This window comes from Rhopalosiphum padi, chromosome 4, assembly GCF_020882245.1.
Source record: "Rhopalosiphum padi isolate XX-2018 chromosome 4, ASM2088224v1, whole genome shotgun sequence".
NCBI classification, from domain to species: Eukaryota; Metazoa; Arthropoda; class Insecta; order Hemiptera; family Aphididae; genus Rhopalosiphum; species Rhopalosiphum padi.
In genome coordinates this window covers 45,207,818-45,227,133 of record NC_083600.1, presented here as the reverse complement: position 1 = coordinate 45,227,133, position 19,316 = coordinate 45,207,818, and the positions used below count along the sequence as shown (strand labels likewise).

Here is a 19,316-nt window from a genome sequence, read left to right as displayed (position 1 = left end):
GGCGGCGTTGGCGCGGCAGTGGGGATGACAAGAGCCGCCGCCGCCGACATGGCCGCGCGCTGTTCCCTTATATATATATATATATATATTACATACAACGCTGCTATTATAATATATATATACATAAATGCGTATATGTGTATAGTGATATTATAGACGCGAACTGCAGCGCGGCTCACCCCCGTCGGCGTGTCGTCTCTCTCTCGCTTGCCACCGTCCCGTCGAACAGCGTATACTCCGCGGCGACACCGGCGCCGCAACCCCTGAACACGATCAGTCGCGTTTCGAACCGCACACGTACACGACGTTCGCTTCCCAGCTTACCCACACGGCCAAGCTGCACTTCCACACGCCGCACGGTATCACAACAATATTGTAATATTATTATCGTCGTCATATTATACCTATCCAATCCTCCGACGAAGCCGCCGCCGCTGCAGCACTCCACTGCTGTGCCGCAGGATCGAGTTTTCCACCGCCGCGGATCGCATTCGATTATAACACAGCTTTATACTGTGTTATTTGCCGTACTACCCGATTGTTTTTTTTTAAAGGTAATTTGTTTTCCATAATTTATAATGTAGTTATTATATTATATATTATTATTTACGACTATATTATTATGTTATTATTAATTTTTTTTATTATTATTATTGCTATTTGTGTTATATATTTATATTGTGATTAGTCAATATTATTTTTAACTCTTGTCGTATCACTAAAAAAATTCGATCGAAATTTCACGTCTAGGCCATATATAATCTATAGCAAAATATCTATACGCAATAATATAATACGTACATATTATATACTGTTATTGTTTGTTTTGATAAGTTCTCTTGGTGGAAATCATAAATTTCGTTATTTATAATTTATAAAATATTTATTTTATGCTAAAATTAAATAAATTTTCAAGTAAATATCTCATAAATATCTTAAGTTAATTAAAAAATATTTTTCACATTTTTATTTATTTATTTTACACAATAATTATACTTAATTTTAATTTTTTAAACTTTCCCGAAAAATATTAAAATAATATTTATATATTTTAAATCGGTATTAAAACGGTCAATTTGATTTCTTTAAAAGTCCGTCATACTACAGGATCTAAGGAGTATCCACCAAGTAAATTGTAATCTCTTCTACTCACGTTTAAAAAAAAATGTATTGAATTTTAATGTTTTCATATTTTGTTGTAGTTCAATATCACGAAACTTTACGGTTAAAATTTTTTTTGCCAAATTCTTTAAATTTATTTTATAAAATATTATAGTGTACCTACCTAGTTGTATAGGTACATATAATTTTGTTAATTATCTACGTATATTAAAAGTCTGCTATACACTAAATATATAATAAAAGTATACATTTAATAAAAGTGTCGGTTCTCCATATACATGGTTTTCAAATTTCCCGACAGTTAAACAATTATAAATCATTCACTCCAACCTCTCCCCTCGACCACGTTTTCTTGGGGCTACTCTGCCCTTCGGCCGTGGTTAATTCTACTCGCGTTGTTGCTACGTTTTGTTATTGTAAATTAAATCGCTCAGTATGAATGGGCGAAGGGGTGATGGAGAGAGAAATACATCGAAAAGCAATTTTTCTGTTTCCGCTTCGCACGGGTTGTTTTTACGCGGCGTATCCGGTGGAGTAAGTAATAACTGGTATACTCAAATGGCGGGAACTCTGTTTCACTCAGCGGGGAAAAAAGGGGTACCACACGTACGCGTCCGGTATAATATTTGTATTATTATTTATTTATTATAATATATTGTGTGCCCGTTTTACTGTGTACGGATTTAAAATTCGTATATAGACGTAGGTAGGTATATAGAGTAACTATATAATATATACGTATATGTATAAGGCCGATGCGGGCCTACCGAACACGTACGCGGGAGCGAATAAATAATGTCATGCGCGGTCACGATCCCGTATTATACATATTGTATCGTATTATGAATTTATTTTATTTTAACGCGAAATTTACAGCTCCGCCAGGTTTACGACGAGAGTACCACCTATTATAATGTACACGGCCACCGGGGGACCGCACGTGAATTTCTTTTTATTTCGATATACGATCGATAAACTTTTCGTCTATATAGGTGTATACAAACAATGCGCGCGCGTTTAATACGGCGGCGCGTGAGTATAAAATAGTATTATAATATATTTCATAGTCGTAAAACCGAATGTGCGGAGACGGTTTTTCGTTTCTCTCGCCAAAGTCATTGGCCAATACGCGTCGTTGACAACGGCAATAATAATATATGATAATAATAATATTATATTATATATCCGATATCACGTTCGGATTAAACCGCGATCCGTGCCGCGGTGACGACTTCTACGGTGGCGGCGCGGGGGGCACCCATAATCCGTATTACAGATACGTGTCATTAATCGTCCAAGTAATTTGTCATGTCGCTGTAGGCTGTACCTCGTGTGACTGTGTGTGTTTGCGTATAAGTGGCTGTTCCTTTGTGCACGCACAATGCGGGTTGAGCTCCTAAACAGAAGACACTGTCTAGTAGTTTAACATAAATATATTTGTTTTTGTTTTTTTTTTTCATTATTATTATTATTTTATTTCGCTGTAGATCGCTGCAATTTATCTTTATGTGTAAATTACCCGTGTGCGTCCCGTATAATATATCACGCACACACACACACACACGCGCGCGCGCGCGTATACCGAAAATATATATAGTCACATAATAATATTATTGTAGGTATTGTTTATTATTATGTAGTATGTGCCTATACGCCATATACCTAATGATATTACTGGCCCAAGAAAATGCGCGACAACGGTATCGTGTGTCACACGCAGCACGCGCGCCGGTACTTAACCGTCGGCGACGGGCGAGGTGAAAATAATGCATATACATCATGTCCTTCGACAGACATATTTTAAGGATACGGGATCCAGACACTATAATATGCATGTTTCATGCTGGTACTCGTAAGACGTTCGGTTATGAATAACAATATATATAATATAATAATCGTATTCGGTAAACCTATATATTAATATACTCGTATATGTATATAATAATATTGTCTATATTGGGTTTTTGGGGTTATCGTGCGTGTGTATTTGAGTCAACACTTTTTTTTTAAGTCTATGCAGGTAGTCGTTATGCTAAACATGTAGATTACCATTGTTATTTGGCGTTCTACAACTACGGTTGTCGTAGTCGTAATCGTCCGTTTTTATCCATTGCATGCACGATGCGGATGACGTTAATTGTAACAACTATATAAAAAAACAACTTACATACTCTGCTATAATGATTATCTATCCATTATAATAAAACGATAAAAATATACGGAAATTTATCGAGTTATAAGCTTCTAAATACGCAATTCGATTCTACAGTACTTTGAACTTCCATCAACGACAATCCTTGAACAGTCAGATGGATTTCCGATTGTTTGATAAAACATAACTTGCTTTCATTTTCACTATTCTTTTCTGAAGGAATAATCGTCATACGTACCACTATTCTTATTATTTTCAACCGAATATTATTTTTTATTGGTTTCATAAGTGTCTAGTAAATCGCGTAGTTCACATCAACACCACAGTACATATACATTCTTATTTATCATATAACTCAATAAAATTCAGTCACTGTGTGTAATTTCAATCCGTTTAAACAAAATTATAGTTTTTCATGTATTGTTAATCCTGTCGTCAAATCTCGAACCTACCGCACTAACAAGTAGACACGGTTTTTAGGTCACCAGAAGTTCCATTTTAAAATTAGGCTACTCATGTGTAGAATATAACCTAGACAAACCCGCCAGAACGGAATTTCAACATTGTCAAATCGTTTAAGTATATAATATTATAAACCCGTCGTGAACAACTACCACCCTTGCAAAATGGGAGACACGCAGAGTTGATGTGCGTGTGTTTATAATGTACGAGTGTATCGGTGAATAATTTTCCCCCAAACGGTTTCCGTAGTATTATACTTGTGACGCTGCTGCCGTTGGTGCGCGATGTAGAAAAATAGAAAGAGAGCGATGAAACGGTGGTGTGGTGGAGGGAAACGGGGCGGCAGCGTACGATCGCACTCGAGCATGAAACTGAAAAAAAATATATGTATATACAAAACCATTAACCAACCCTCCATTATAATAAGCCCTTTACGCACGCACGCAGGCACAACCCCCTGTAGAATGCGTGTATAGAGAACCGGTTTTCGTGGGGCGCGCACAAATCCCGGGCCCGTCGAAGTGTACGAAAAAAGAAAAAATTATTATGCATTCGTATATATAAAAAGCCGCCGCGCGAGTTATTCAACCGACCGCGATCGTAATGATATATTCCAACGAATTATATTCGAATAAAAAACATGTACCCCGACCGCGATTACCGAGCATATATTATAATATTTATATGATTATCATAAAATAAAATTAGAATACATCTGTATAATATATTTATATAATATCGAGTTCAATTTGTGGTGTGAGACATTATCGTCGAAGAACGTTCCGATGAATGAACTAACGAAAAACAATACGTCACCTTATTATGTTGTACGTGTAAAGGCGGTACGACGGCGACAGATCCGAAGCTATGATTAACGTTTTGGAATAATAAAGCTTGTAAAACCAGTTGTTGTTTTAAAAACGTGCCGCGGCCAATTATTTATATTATATTGTTTCTAATGGGTTTTATTTTTCAAACCAACTGACGTTTACCTACAATTCTCGACGACGAACTCGCCGACAAATTGTTTAGTTTGCGATAAGGCATATACAGTGTACACACACGATATATCGAGCGCAGAGCAATAATATTATTTATCTAATATTATATACCTAATCTATGTAGATCTTGCGTATAGGTCGTGCTCGTGTTTGGGAAGGTAATGTCTCTAGTGCCGCGCGGTTATATATTATTATTATTGTTTAGGTTACAACCACGGTTGTATATTGAGGGTTGATTGGAAAACTAGTAAATCGATTATACGACCGTCGTAAAACCACGCAACGAGGGTAATATAGACCATAGACGTGTTATATATATAGGCGCACACACACGCGACATTGCAGCTTGCGCGTAAAGCAACAGGCGCGTGGTTAAAGGCAGGCGATTTTTTTTTTATACTTTGTTTATTAAAAGCAGATGCGACTCGCACGCGTGCATATATAATAAACATCTTGTTTATCAGTACAAATATTGGGACCAAAGACAATAATTAATAATCCAAACCGGCGGTGGCGCCCCGGGGAGGTGCAGGTTGAAACAATATCTGACCCTAAAAACGAAGCTTCATACACCGCAATGCGTCTTTTACAATATTATATTATCATAAACGACACCGCAGTAATATTAGTATATAATATTATTATCTTTATCATATGTCAATTTGTGGTGTGCTACAATATTATATTCTCGCAGTATATATCAACAAACGTACTAATTCCATTTGTACCATTTCAGGTTTTGATCACAAAAGGCTATGCAATGATGAGCATTGGCGAAGAATTGAAATCCACCATGCCGTCCTTCATGCAATTCTGCTCCAGAGTTGACCAAGGAAACGTACAGGAAGACTGGTGGACCGCCGGATCCGACGCAGGTAAGGGTCGACATAACCGTTGCAGTTATACAATATTATAATATTTTAATCATTTATTTGACTGTGGTGTAAGTACGTTTACTCTATATACACGCTATATGTGGTGAAAATATTATGATATATGCATATATATATAAAGTGGGGGAGAGGGAAACGAAAATTCGTTACAGATTTGTCCGTTTTGGCTAGCGATAGTACACAATAACGAGACAAGAGCTCAACCGCCGGAACTCGGAGGTTTGTGTTTTATTTTATTTATTGTTTTGGTTCTCACACACTAGGAAATGAGTTGTTACAATGTTACGCGGACCGTGAACATTTTGCCTAGTCTCCCCACGCACCACAGTACATTGCAGAGTTCTCGTCACCGCTCGGGGGTGAAAAATTCAAATAATTCGCTCAGGTGCGGAGTAATAATTATTATACACTATAGCAGCAACCCTTCTGTATAATACGTATATACTATATACATGCTTTACATGTCCGACAGGGTTGCCGCGCATTAAATCGAGATTATCCGTAGGTATACGGCGTGGGACATAATAACCTAATAAACAGCCCGGAAGTAAATTCGGTTCGGGTGAAATTATTTAATTTGACGGTTGGTCAGTTTTTCAGCTCAGGTGGCAGCGCCCACTACTGCGATGCAACTGTTGTTCTGTTCATAGCGTTTCATTTGTATGTAATATAGTCTGCGACCATAACGCGCAGCGTATATTACATACTAATATACATTTGTCGTGTACAAAAATCGTCCGGCAAAACGAACTGTATTATGCATTTGTTTATAATATATATTATTACGATGTTTTGACCAAATGTGCGCGTCAAGTCCGCGAAATGTCCAGACCGTACCGTTACCAGACAGATCGAGAGGGTGGAAAAAGGTGAACGCCTTTCATTAACGTCTTTGGGCACCATATGTTGCGTGTTTGCGTCGCGTTCCCGTTCTCGTCTAGTCTAGAGAGACCATATGGGCTATATATACGCGCGGTCTGTTCCCAAGGAATTGAAATATATGTACGTCATATGGTCCACGACATAAGGTGTATGAATGCTCACGAGTACCTATATAGTAATATCTACTATTTATACCTTGGAAAAAAATCGTCTACCCGCTCGACGTTATATTGTTTTCCAAGTTTCTATTGATCTCACGTGTATTATTATATTACAGGCGGCGACTTATGTCCGAAACTTAAGTATACATAATACAGAGTGATTATTTTAACATTAAACACGCATTGTCTTGAAAAGTATTATATTTTTGAAAATATTTTTTTTTACAATTTAACCACATCATTTTTGTATAATATTCGTTAAGAAAAATAGTATTTGTTTTCATCATTATTATTTTTTAAATTTTTAAATATTATTGATTGACAATATACCTACATTTTTAATTATCTATAATATTTTAGACTAGAATATATTTCTATGAATTTTGATACATGCAAATTGAATTTTAATCTAAAAGTTAATTAGTTGTAGCATTATAACTTATAAGTATTTTAAGTTAAGATTAGTAGTGTATACTGGCGTACATAGTGAAACATGGCTTTGGTACCCCGAAACTATGCAAAATGTTGCAGGTCTACTAAATTCCACTTATTTTAATTTGAATACTCAGAATAAATTTAATATTATATTAAATACGGAGCAATCCGATTTTTTTGTATATATATTATATATGTATCAGAAATATATTCTGCTTAAGAAAACGAAATTAATTATGTATATTATGCTGTCATTCAAAAAATAATTAAAATACCTTATATAATTATGAAACGATAAGAAATAGAAAAGAATATTACTTTTTTTTATTCAAAATTTTTGTAATGATTTGAACAAAGTAAAAAAAAATATTTTCAACAACTAATATTTTTCTAGATAATGAGTATTTAAATAATCATTGTATTATATATTATACAATATATGTAGGTAACTATAATATAATAGAACTAAAGGTAATACACGCACCGCCACCGCGAGGGCAAAAATCTCAGTGAACATTATATAATTTATAATCATTATATATATATAATCTATTAATACGATGTATTATTATTATACACATATAATACTTGCGTACATATGTATAGGTGTATTATATAGTGCACAATGCACATAAACGCACATAAATTCGATTTCCGACGGTTTGACCCGATTGTTTATTATTTTTTTCACGAAATAATAAATTATTTCACTCTGGACATACGTAAATGTACTATCACGTTGGAACCACGTGAGGTCCGCCGAAGAAAAAAAATATTGTCTACGGAACATAATAGGCGACGCAAACGTGTAACTCCGGTAGTGCAGGTATATATAATAATATATAGAATACAACGCGGCCTTACGTAATCGGGGTGCTCGGTCGTTTGTGCGTCTATTGTCCGCTCGTCTCTCTTTTACCCCTCCCGGCGTGCACATCACGAATTCCCTTGGACGAAGGGTGCTCCAACGCAATTTGAAAAAAAAATTGTTACATTTGCCCCTTTGGCGTGCATAACATTTATTATATTATATATATATATTTATATTCACGACGAAATACCGTACTTAACCGACGTTCTTTGTGTACACGGTCGGAATCCCTGTGGCAAACTCTTACGACGCACACACGGGCGAATACACAAACGCGCACACACACACATACGCGCACATACACTCACGCACGCACACACACACACACACACACACACACACAACCCCATAGGCCCTCTCCATTGTGCGCCGCCCAGACCTTTAGGCGGCTTTGCACAGCACAACATCCCCGTGTATAGTGCTGTGTGTGCATCGACAGTGGTGGAGAGCACAAAAAGAAGAAAAAAACTGGTTTAAAACACAAAAGGTTATACCTTATACCCTATACCTACATATATGTATAGGTATAGGTATATATGTATATATTTATGTGCGCGTACCTGGCGCGCGATGTTTGTACGATAAAATGCGATCTCGAAATTCTTCGGAGCCCAAATACCTATTCGCTGCTCGTAAGCGATCCAGTTTCGTACCGGCCACCATATTGTCCGCCGGTACGTTTACCTAGTTCGTTTTCGTGCTCGCGCGGTCGTGTAACAAAGGCGAAAAACGCTTTTCTCCGCGCGTTAAGGCGCCTATACGTATATACATATCACTGCAGGCTGTATTTCGCACTTATGGAGGCTACAAGTCCACCGTCGCCGACTGATTCTTCTAGTCAACAACGGGGTGAGTTTCGAAACGCGTTTCTACCCGTATACACATTATAATAATATGCAAATCACCCCTATATAAACACAACGTTATTGTGTATCGTCCGCGTATTCTTATCGCGGTGATTTCCACCGACGACGATAGATAAATTACAGTATATTATTATTATTCCACCACTATAATATATGATAATAATTAATAATAAATAATAACATATACTATATCATATACCTATTGGCTATCAATATTAATGAGTATAATTTAACGACGATAATATCTGTCGATTATGATCAGAACCAGTTTTCTTCTGAAATTAAACTGTTCGCTGGCGCGAACGGTCGCGCGTCGAACATCGTCTTCGTCCATATAATAACGCGCGTCGTCGCCGCCTTGCCGTCGCGTATTTATATTATATTATGTCTATATCGTTATAATAATATGTAATATAAATTATTCGGGAATTTTTTTATTTAAACATTTTCAACTGGTGTCGGATGTAGACATTGTAGACGATGTAGTTCTTATATCACTTTGAACTCGGGCACCGTTTCAATGGAATAAAATAATTTTAATAATAATAAAACGAAAACTCGACGTTGAGTGTGTCTATTGTTTGACGGCAATACAGAAGAAGGGCCGTGTTAGCGTTTCCGGTTTTGTTTTCCGAGCGGACTAAATAACCACCGATGACGACTCGCCCCGTTGTAAAACCTAAAAAAGTAAAAATTCAAATACACAACGCGTGGTCGGTACTCTTGCGGATGACGGTGGGTCGGTTTGTTAATGGTTGGAGGGGGTGGGAGTGAGGAAAGTGGTTGCCTAATGGAACGATGACTATATATTATATATATATCATATTATTAAATAAGTACACAACAACAACAACAACAACCATAATAATAATAATAATAATAATAATAATAATATACGCTTAATCGGTCGGTTTGTATGCAAATACGCGTACATCGCGTCACTACTATAAGCCGCGTGTACACAAAACGAGAGAGATAATATATATAGGTATACCAAACGACAATGGCGGTTCTTATCGCTCGTGCGTGAGCTCTTCAAATTTGGTTTTTTTTAACTGATAGACATAGGTACATTATTATATTTGTATTATCTGCTTCGCATTATAAATTACAATAAGACACTAAACAAGCGTACTCACACACACACACTCACACATATTATAAATTATAATATACAACAATATTGTATAACTTATACTTGTACAACTCTATTTACTATTTTATGCGTAAATATGGACTGTTCTCGTCGCTACCTTTAAACCGAAAAGTAATACGTTGTTTCTACTTTCAGAAGCATTTGCACACAGCCAAAAGGAAGAATGGCTATCGGACTCGGATAGTCAAAACACCATTATTTGTAGCACGACCAGCTCGTCACCCGGGCCCTCGTCATTGTTGTCCACGTCCACTGGTGGTGGCCAGAAGGCCGGTTCATCCAAAGCCAAGCAAGGCGGTCGATCCAAAGATACTCCGGCCGGACAAAAACCCGCCCAAGTGGTGGCAAGGCGGAACGCGCGCGAGAGACGCCGAGTGCAGGCGGTCAACTGGGCATTCGCCAGACTCCGGAAAGTCGTTCCACTGGAAGAAAACAAGTAAGCGCAATATACCATTACATACTATTTTGAAGAAAAACATTGCATTATTATTATGATATATATTTATCGCGAACAAATTGGGCGATCTGATTGACAAATTTTCACCATAATCCATAAAAAAAAAATTATTTCAAAGATAATTTGCAATTAAACATTAGATATGTAATTTATTATCTAAGAGTCTAAATTATTCAAACACAATATAATATATTTTATTTTGAGAATATTTTTAATATAATTCTGAATTCTGCGGACCGTGGTTTCATTGTATACCGAACACACAAAGCAAAAATACGCACGCCCTTCGGCGTGTTTTATAATACTCGTATAAAGTGGTATAAAATGATCGATCAAAAAAAAAATAATAATAATAATAATAATAATAAATATTTATAGGTGCATAAAATATTGACGTTTTCTTCGCATACATCATGATTACCCTTTTCGTGTAAAAAAATATATAATTTTTATAACACAGACATTGCCAAATATTATAATAATATATGATAATAATCCACTAAATATTGTAGGTTATGTAACAATTAATGTTGTATAAATTAGTTAAAATGTGTGATATTACAAAATTAATTCTTGAATTGTGATGTTCAAATGTGATAAAATTAATCGAAGTTTTTTTTTTATTCCGTCGAGTTCGATATGTATAAGCAATAACAACAAGATTTTAATGGTTACCAGATTACTCTTCTTCGATACGTAAAACAACAACAAATTTAGTTTCAATGACAGTAGTTGTCAAGTACTTGAAATTTGTTCAACGGCTGACCTCATAGAATTCGATAGTTGCATGTTATATAGTACCTAAACATAATATTGTCACATGCATCCTCTCGCGTATGGTCTCACGTGTATTTAAACCATAATACAATATGGTATGATATGTCTTTCTACATGTTATAATATCTCATTTTTGTTCTCAAGGCCCTCCTAATCACCGTCGTTAACCCGCGTCCGTGCACTGTTCATGAACCGAAATGTTTGTTTAAAAAATTAAACCTTCCCTTCCGACTATTCACGGACGTTTAGTCGTATTTTTAGATTATATTACATTATATGTATGCTATGCGCGGGGCTGTAAAATCCATTCACATTCGTATATAGTGTATACTGTGTTGTAACAAAAAACAAACCCTGCACCACGGTCCCGACCACATATTATCTCGGAAATTCTCGGAAGTCCGTTTGGTTAGGTATAAAACAAACGATTTTCTTTTTGTATGATTATCACTACACGCGCCGGGTATGTATGTGGAATGGTGGATATCCGGAGTAGTGTAATGTTTAACGACCGAAAAACTGTATGTATATTATTGTATTAACATATGAAATCCACTTAAGTTTTATATGGCGTCATTATAAAATATACTTATCTATATGGCTATATATATAAATATAAGTAAATATATAAATTGTACATAAGACTTTACAAATCCTACACATACCTTGATAAGTAATATATAGCTTAACAATACACAGTAGACCCGAGAAGTTTCACGATAAAAATACCAATAATTTTAAGCCGTCTTTGATTTATCAAAAACAAATTTAATGACTCCGTTGCACCCGGCGAAAAGCGTTCGATCAAACTGTCGAAAAGTTCACTCGCCTACCATCAACAGTATTATATTATGTAAAAACGAAGGAGAGATAAAATTATAATATAATATATATATTTATGCGTAATGTGTAAAATAATAATTTAATATAAAAGAAGGAACCACCGGACCGCCACCGATAATAAAATGGAATAATAATAATAAAAACTGGTCGTAATAATTAGTGTTAGCGTGCGGCGGCGGCAATTTTATACAAATATAAGTAATAACGTCTTCTCGGGCGGCACTTGAGGTCAAACTATATACAACGATGACGACGGGACAGGTGATGCGGTGGCGTGTCCCGTGGCACGAGCCGCCCAAAAAAAAACCAAAAAAGCACCTGCAACAAGACGCGGTCGTCGTCGCCGTCTTCGTCTTCATCGTCGGTAGCAGTTCGACTCGTTCCTTCTTCCTTGTCCTAGTCCTCCCATGTATAATATATATTATGACCGACGACCGAATCGTCTACTCCTCCGCCGCTGGTCCCCGTTATTAATAATAATATTACACTGCACATACACGCGTCTCATCAATATTATATTATATACCTATATATACACGAGACGTGCGCCGGCTAAGAGGAAGAGATTAAAAAACATTTCGGGTGGAACCGGTACACGGCGGCGAATGTACATATTATTATAATATTTTGACCAGCTTTTCACTCTCCCTCCGTGCCGCCCCTTCGCCGGCGCCGCTGTCTTATTTTTCGGCAAACTGGTTTTTTTTTTACACTTAGTAGTCGTGTGCCACCAATGAAAGAATTGGATAAAAAAAAAAACAACAGGTGCTTCTGGACCGCCGACACCAGTCAATTATTATTGGCGATCGCACCTACTTTACGACGTCCGTATAGTATTAATGTATATAATATGTATGTGTGTGTGTGTGTGTGTGTGTGTGTGTGTGTGTATGTATTATAGGTATCATATATAATATATAGGTATATACACAAGTTTAAATGATGCGCGCGTCTGGCGCGTGCCTGGCTCGATTTTTGTTTTAATAACTGTATACACGCGTTTTCGGTCGTCCCGCGGCTAATGCCACGCGCGGATTTTGAAATTGTTATACTCATCCCGTCGCGGTCACGTAAGAATACGATTACGCGCTAAAACACATAATATTATTGTACCACCACAACCACTGCTGTCTGCTGCTGCGGGTTACACTCCACGTAAACAATTTTTCCTTCGTGTTTAATACACGATTTCCTCGCGAATGTATTACATATGATATGGACGTTTCTTTTGCAGACGTGCTAGCCTCATCCCCAACCCCTCTCCCCAAATTGTATTCGTGAATCGGAGATTTATTCAACTCATTCAGATTTTCGGAATTTCTAGAAGTATATAATATAATACTATTATTATAACATCATATTCAGGGTTCCACGTGCGGTAATCGAGTACGTCTGTCTAGTGAGACCAGAAAGTGTGTAACATAATAAATTATTATAAAAACACTAATATAATAATAATAGTAATAATAAATATAATTTAAGTCACATGTCGCCAATATTGCGCTCGTCTCGGCCCATTTGTGTGCTCGCGAGTCGTCATCGTCTTCGTCGCCGTCGCCACAGATGTTGTTTCCGCACCCTCGTTAAGAACTTCCTGTGCACCAGAGCGTCGTCTCGCGTAGCACCTACATACAATCCGTCTGCTCTGCAGCCGCGTATAAACCGTTCAGTGCCGTTTCGGGGGCGGCAAATCACTTTTCGGGGTCAAAAACGGGAAAATGTGTGCGCATACTCTTTACAGCCGCGTGTATATAACACACACACACACACACACACACACACACGTGTTTGATAATTAAATACATGATAGTGGTTTCTGCACCGTTTTATACTCACACTGTATTTACTATACATCGTAAAAACCTAGAAAAACGCTTTGGACGTAAACTATAATGTGCTCGTTTGCTTGTTACAGGAGCAAGAGAATGAGCAAAGTGAAGACCCTACAAATGGCCATTGAATACATTAACCAACTGCAAGGTGTTCTATCTTTGCAGAGTCCACTGCATAATAATCACGTGAGTATATTATATTGGCTTATTCCATCACCAACTCCGAAATAAAGTTTTAAATACATTATGAATTATTTTACCTTTATTTTGTTATTCCCATTTTTAACGATATTTTGTATTATGATATGTGTGTGTAACATTTTAATAAGACCGAGTTATTTATATTGTTTTTATAGCCCGAACCCGAACATCATCAATTGCTAACGACGGCCGACATCAACCTGTTCTCCGACATACAATACAAAATCGAACCCGGCGAGCTTCAATTCCGCATGCCTCCCAATTTCTACACCCAACTATTGACTGACCATCAAAATTGACATGGAATTTCTTCGTGTGATTTTTTTTAAAAATTTCATATATCATGTATTATTATAGTTAAAAACAATTGTCTACTGGCTTAAATCAATCACGAATGACGAGAGTCTTAAGCCTGTTTGTTTCTTTTATTATTATATTATTATTAATAACATCATTATTATTATTAATAACATTATTATTATTATTATTATTATTATTATTATTAGACAATGATATTTTGTTTTTGTCACGGTAAATTTTCTTCTAAACATGTTATTGCCACTTTAGAACAGATTATTAAGGTGGTCAAATACTGTAATGATTACGAATTGTTTTATTCGAATTTCAACATTCATTTTTTTTTTTTATATATGACTCATAATATTTATTATGTTTTTGTTAACTTTTGTTTGTACATTTAAAGTCTAGTCATTACGCTTTTAAGTTGATTACAATTAGGTACACTTTTTTCTCTCTTTATTTCATCATTATCTCCAAAGGTACGTTTTCTCTGCAGCGTCAAACAGTGGATCAGCTCGACGTTTAAACACCGAATATAGTCTGAACCAGTAATTATAACGCTAGAATCCGCGTCCAGACGCTGCAGAGAAAACGTACCTTTAATAATATACATGTAATATATGAATATTATCTAAATTATACCGTATATATTGCTAAATTACAAAACTATTATTTTATTATTTTCGTAATTTTTTTGTATCAATGAAACTTTAATTATTTTTTATACCCATTATATTTGCTAAATATTTTTTTAAGGTATTTTTATAACGAATTTTTACTTTTCTAAAATATTGTTACCTACCTAAGTAAATATATATTATTAGGCTATGACTATTGACTTTTTGAAATTGCTCATTTTAAAACCACTACGGTTACAGGGATAAAAGTTTAAATGTTTTTAAACATTTTGTTGAATTATATGTAATTTATAATGCTCCTGTCTGTACAAAGGCATATTGTATTATTTTTAAGTGCCTTATTTCTATTTTAGTGTTAAGTTTATATTGTAAATTATTTTTACTAAAAAAAAAAATATATTTTTTTTTTGTACATATCAAAATGTGAGTTATCCATTCTTTACCAAGTTCAATGTATTGCGAACTTGATCATGATAGCGATGATTTACCTTTCTAGGTTTACAAGATTGCATGCAAAAAACGCTCCAACATTGTCAAATCTATAATTATAAAATTGTTATAACAATACGATCTAAAATTTATATATTATCATTTTCAAAAAACAAATACTGATTAGTTCATGCCTTGCCCAGAGGTTTAAGGGCTCAAATCCTCTACCCCAATCACCGGCGATCTATTTTGAGTACGACCTTGTGATCAATCAACGTTAAAATATAAAATATTTTTGAAGCGATTAGTAATGTAATTATAATTGTATTATTCGTTTCTAGTGTCGTCTATAATATATAGCCAATATAGACGAAAGTGTATTATATACCTTACCTAAATGTACAATATACGCCATCGTGATTTACCAGTAAACGTTGACCATAAATAAAATTAATTTAACATTTCAGAATCGTATTATCTATGTAAAAAGAACTACCAATGAAACTCGTTTACAATCGTGTGTTTTTATCGGTACAGATACTCAACTCTCAAATTACTATTCAAACAATAATTAATTCGTTTACATTTGTTAGATATTTTTATTTATATAATACTATATTATTATAGTCATTTTGTATATTACCCATGTTTAATAATTATTTTATAACTGTCGAATCAAATTACCAAAAAAATAAATACGTCACATATCACTGAAGTGCAGGTAACAATTTTCTTCTAGGTATTTATAATGAAAATTTAGTTTTTTTTAAAAGAATACATATCTATTGCTGAGTGCGATGTTGGAACGCGCAACACAATTTTAATTGTTTTCTATAATATAATTATGTAAATACGTAAAAAAGCAATAGTGCAATTTAAATTCATTCTCTTGTAATTGTAATTGTCAACACTTCTTTATAACTTCTTATTTTGAACCTCTTAAAAAAACGGGTTAGCCTTGATATTATGCTCTTATCGACCATTGTTAACGCAGCGGTACGATACCGTTCACTGTCCGGCAACCGGAAGTATACTTATTGTTTGCGTTAAAAAAAAAAATAATATGTACATACACGTGCGTACAGTGGCGCCAATCCGATGGTTCACTTATAACCAGGTCTTTTAGATTTATTCGTTAAACTACAATATTTAGGTACGGGTAAATCCATAAAGCGGTCAAATATATTGAATAAAATAAAATACATAATAGAACTTACAGGACTTATATGTATAACTTATTTAAATTATGTAAATTACATGCCTAAACATATTATATATACCTAATATTAATTTGATAAGTTCTGTGTAATGTACAACGGTCTATACAAACACAAACCCGCAAGTATAATTGTTATCATAACTTAATTGCATAATGTTTAATACATTATACTGCAGTTCAAAACCTACCATCAGCAGCATAACCAGAATTTTTCAAGGAAGAGCAGAGAGTCAATACTTCGTTGGATGAACTTTGCGAAATATTCATCATCATAATTCATAACTAGTTGTGTTATCGTAATGCGAACTACTACAAATACAGAATACTGCACAATAATAGTTATTAGTTGATAATATTTCATCCGTGGTTTAATATTCCCAGTTAAATAACTATATACTTTATATTTTATATACTACCCATTTTTTTTTTTTGGGGGGAGGGATTCTCCTGACTATGCCTGATTTGATTTACCTACAATATCGTGTATATAATATAGGATCATTGTGCTGCAAATACCTGCAGCAGTGGCAAGAGTGCACGCGGATAATGTAATCATTGTGATCGCACGGGTAATGGCGCAGTGTTATAGAATAGAAATGATTTATAAATTTGTGAAAATTGTCGTAGGCACTGCAAACAATTAATGGATTTATTTATTAACATGTCGGTTAGATCGATCGACGACAGACGAGACGGTATTATGTAGGCGCATCAGCTCACGTACAATGGGTTCCGGCGGCTAATCGCCCTTTTTTCGGGGTTCGAATTAATTCACGAAAACTATATAATAGGGACTATCCCCTATATATTTTATACGTATATGTGTTCGGAATATATATATATATACACAATACATATAAGCGCGTGTATAATTCCATTATAATAACATTCACTGTTATAAACTTACCTAGGACAATATATTATATAGAATACAATATATATATATATGGCGTGACTAAGAACATTATACATATCATGTATAAGTTATATACATAAGTGGTGACATATTATACTTTTAAAATTTGCAGGAAGAAAATATATAATGGATTACGTACGGTGCAAATCTAATAGAGATTTTTTTTTTTTTATTTGTCTAACTGACAAATGCGCTCGGGCTATAAATCATTTCACTAAAAATAGTATTTCACGCCTACGCGTACGTTTCACTGAATCCTCATAGACCGCCGGCGTCTCGGCAAACAGCAAACGAATACGCGCACCCTTGCAGTTATGCAACATCCCTCCAATACGGACAGCATTATTTAAAACAACCCAGTGCGCATATAATATATCAACAAGTCCCACGAGAAAATAGTGCACCGCGCTGCCCGTTTGTAAGATGGTTTTATTTAATATTATACTATTACTATACATACAAATAAATATATATGATTCTATGAAATGTAGGCCCATACCTTATGCATATGATAGTTTAAGTAAATTATATAATTCTCTCGTGTGCCACTGCATGCAACACGTTTATACAATGAGTGATGAAGAGTAATAATGTATACCTAAAAAAATTTCAATACTTAGAGAAAATGTGTTTATGCCGTTTATTGGAATCCCCGAATAAAAATCCGAGAATAAAATCGCCAAATTTAATAGTTATTAATTAAAGTCACCTATATTAATACTTGCTTAGGTCTAAGGACTAACCATATTATATTATAGATTATCACTTTAATTCGAAAGTCGTAAATTACAAATTTATTTCATATCAGTTATATTTACTTATCTTTCTTTAATTTTAAAAGTGAATTTCTCTGGATAATAGTTTGGTTATTTTGGCAAACACTCAGTCTGTGTCGTCTGTCATCTGTGTCTGTGAAATCATTATAGTGTATTTAATAACTTTTATTCGCGAACTTTTATGTCATTATGTATGTACCTAATATTTTTAATGTTTATTGTATTATTACTGTGTAAATTCCAACCTGATTTGTCTTTATAAGTAAACGAAACACAAGTTCCATTTTCACATTAAAAATAATTGTAAAACATATTTATTACCTATATATTTTATTATTATTATTATATTTTTTTTTTTTTTTTTTTTTAAATAATTCAAAAATTAACAAAAATCGTATTTTGTAATAATTGTACTGTTTTTTGAATATTTTGTTTTATTTAGGTATGTAAAAATGTAAATAACTTTAAAAAAATGTATAACCGTAAATATAATAATATATTATTATAATTTAGGGAATCAAATATTTGTAAATGGTTATTCTTATTTCATTAACTATTAATGTAAATCGAATTATTGTTCATTAAAAAAAATATATTTATATATTTTAATATAATTTTAAAAAATATATTTTTATCAGACTTTTTTTGCCGATCTTTAAATAAATATCTTAAATACCCGTTTATTGGTGTCGGTTTTGTGAATATGGGCATTGGAGACAATATCTTTTATAAGAACACAATTCCAATTTATTTATTTATTTTTAGATTATTTAAAGTGATAATTTTACAATATAAGAATAATAATTTTGTGAGGTTGCGGACTGTTAAATGTATAATTTATATACATTAAATATAATTTGTATTTGAATATATTAAGGAACAGATATGTTGTAATTTGTAATAAGATAACATTATTATTATAATTTA

General features: G+C 34.3%; 1 protein-coding gene across 3 annotated transcripts; it reads left to right on the top strand.

Moving 5' to 3' along the window:
- The first annotated feature begins 200 nt into the window (after positions 1–200).
- On the top strand, positions 201–15,091 carry LOC132929860 (helix-loop-helix protein 2-like). Of its 3 annotated transcripts, none has more exons than XM_060995472.1 (5): positions 201–554; positions 5,474–5,612; positions 10,140–10,437; positions 13,994–14,096; positions 14,267–15,091. In XM_060995472.1, the coding sequence occupies exons 2-5, from the start codon at positions 5,498–5,500 to the stop codon at positions 14,408–14,410; spliced, it is 660 nt and encodes a 219-aa protein (XP_060851455.1). In that variant the 5' UTR covers positions 201–554; positions 5,474–5,497; the 3' UTR covers positions 14,411–15,091. The 3 variants fall into 3 exon arrangements, with proteins under 3 accessions (XP_060851455.1, XP_060851453.1, XP_060851456.1); XM_060995470.1 differs by having other exon boundaries at positions 205–554; positions 10,137–10,437; XM_060995473.1 differs by lacking the exons at positions 201–554; positions 5,474–5,612 and adding an exon at positions 8,623–8,828 and having other exon boundaries at positions 10,137–10,437.
- The last annotated feature ends 4,225 nt before the right edge of the window (positions 15,092–19,316 follow it).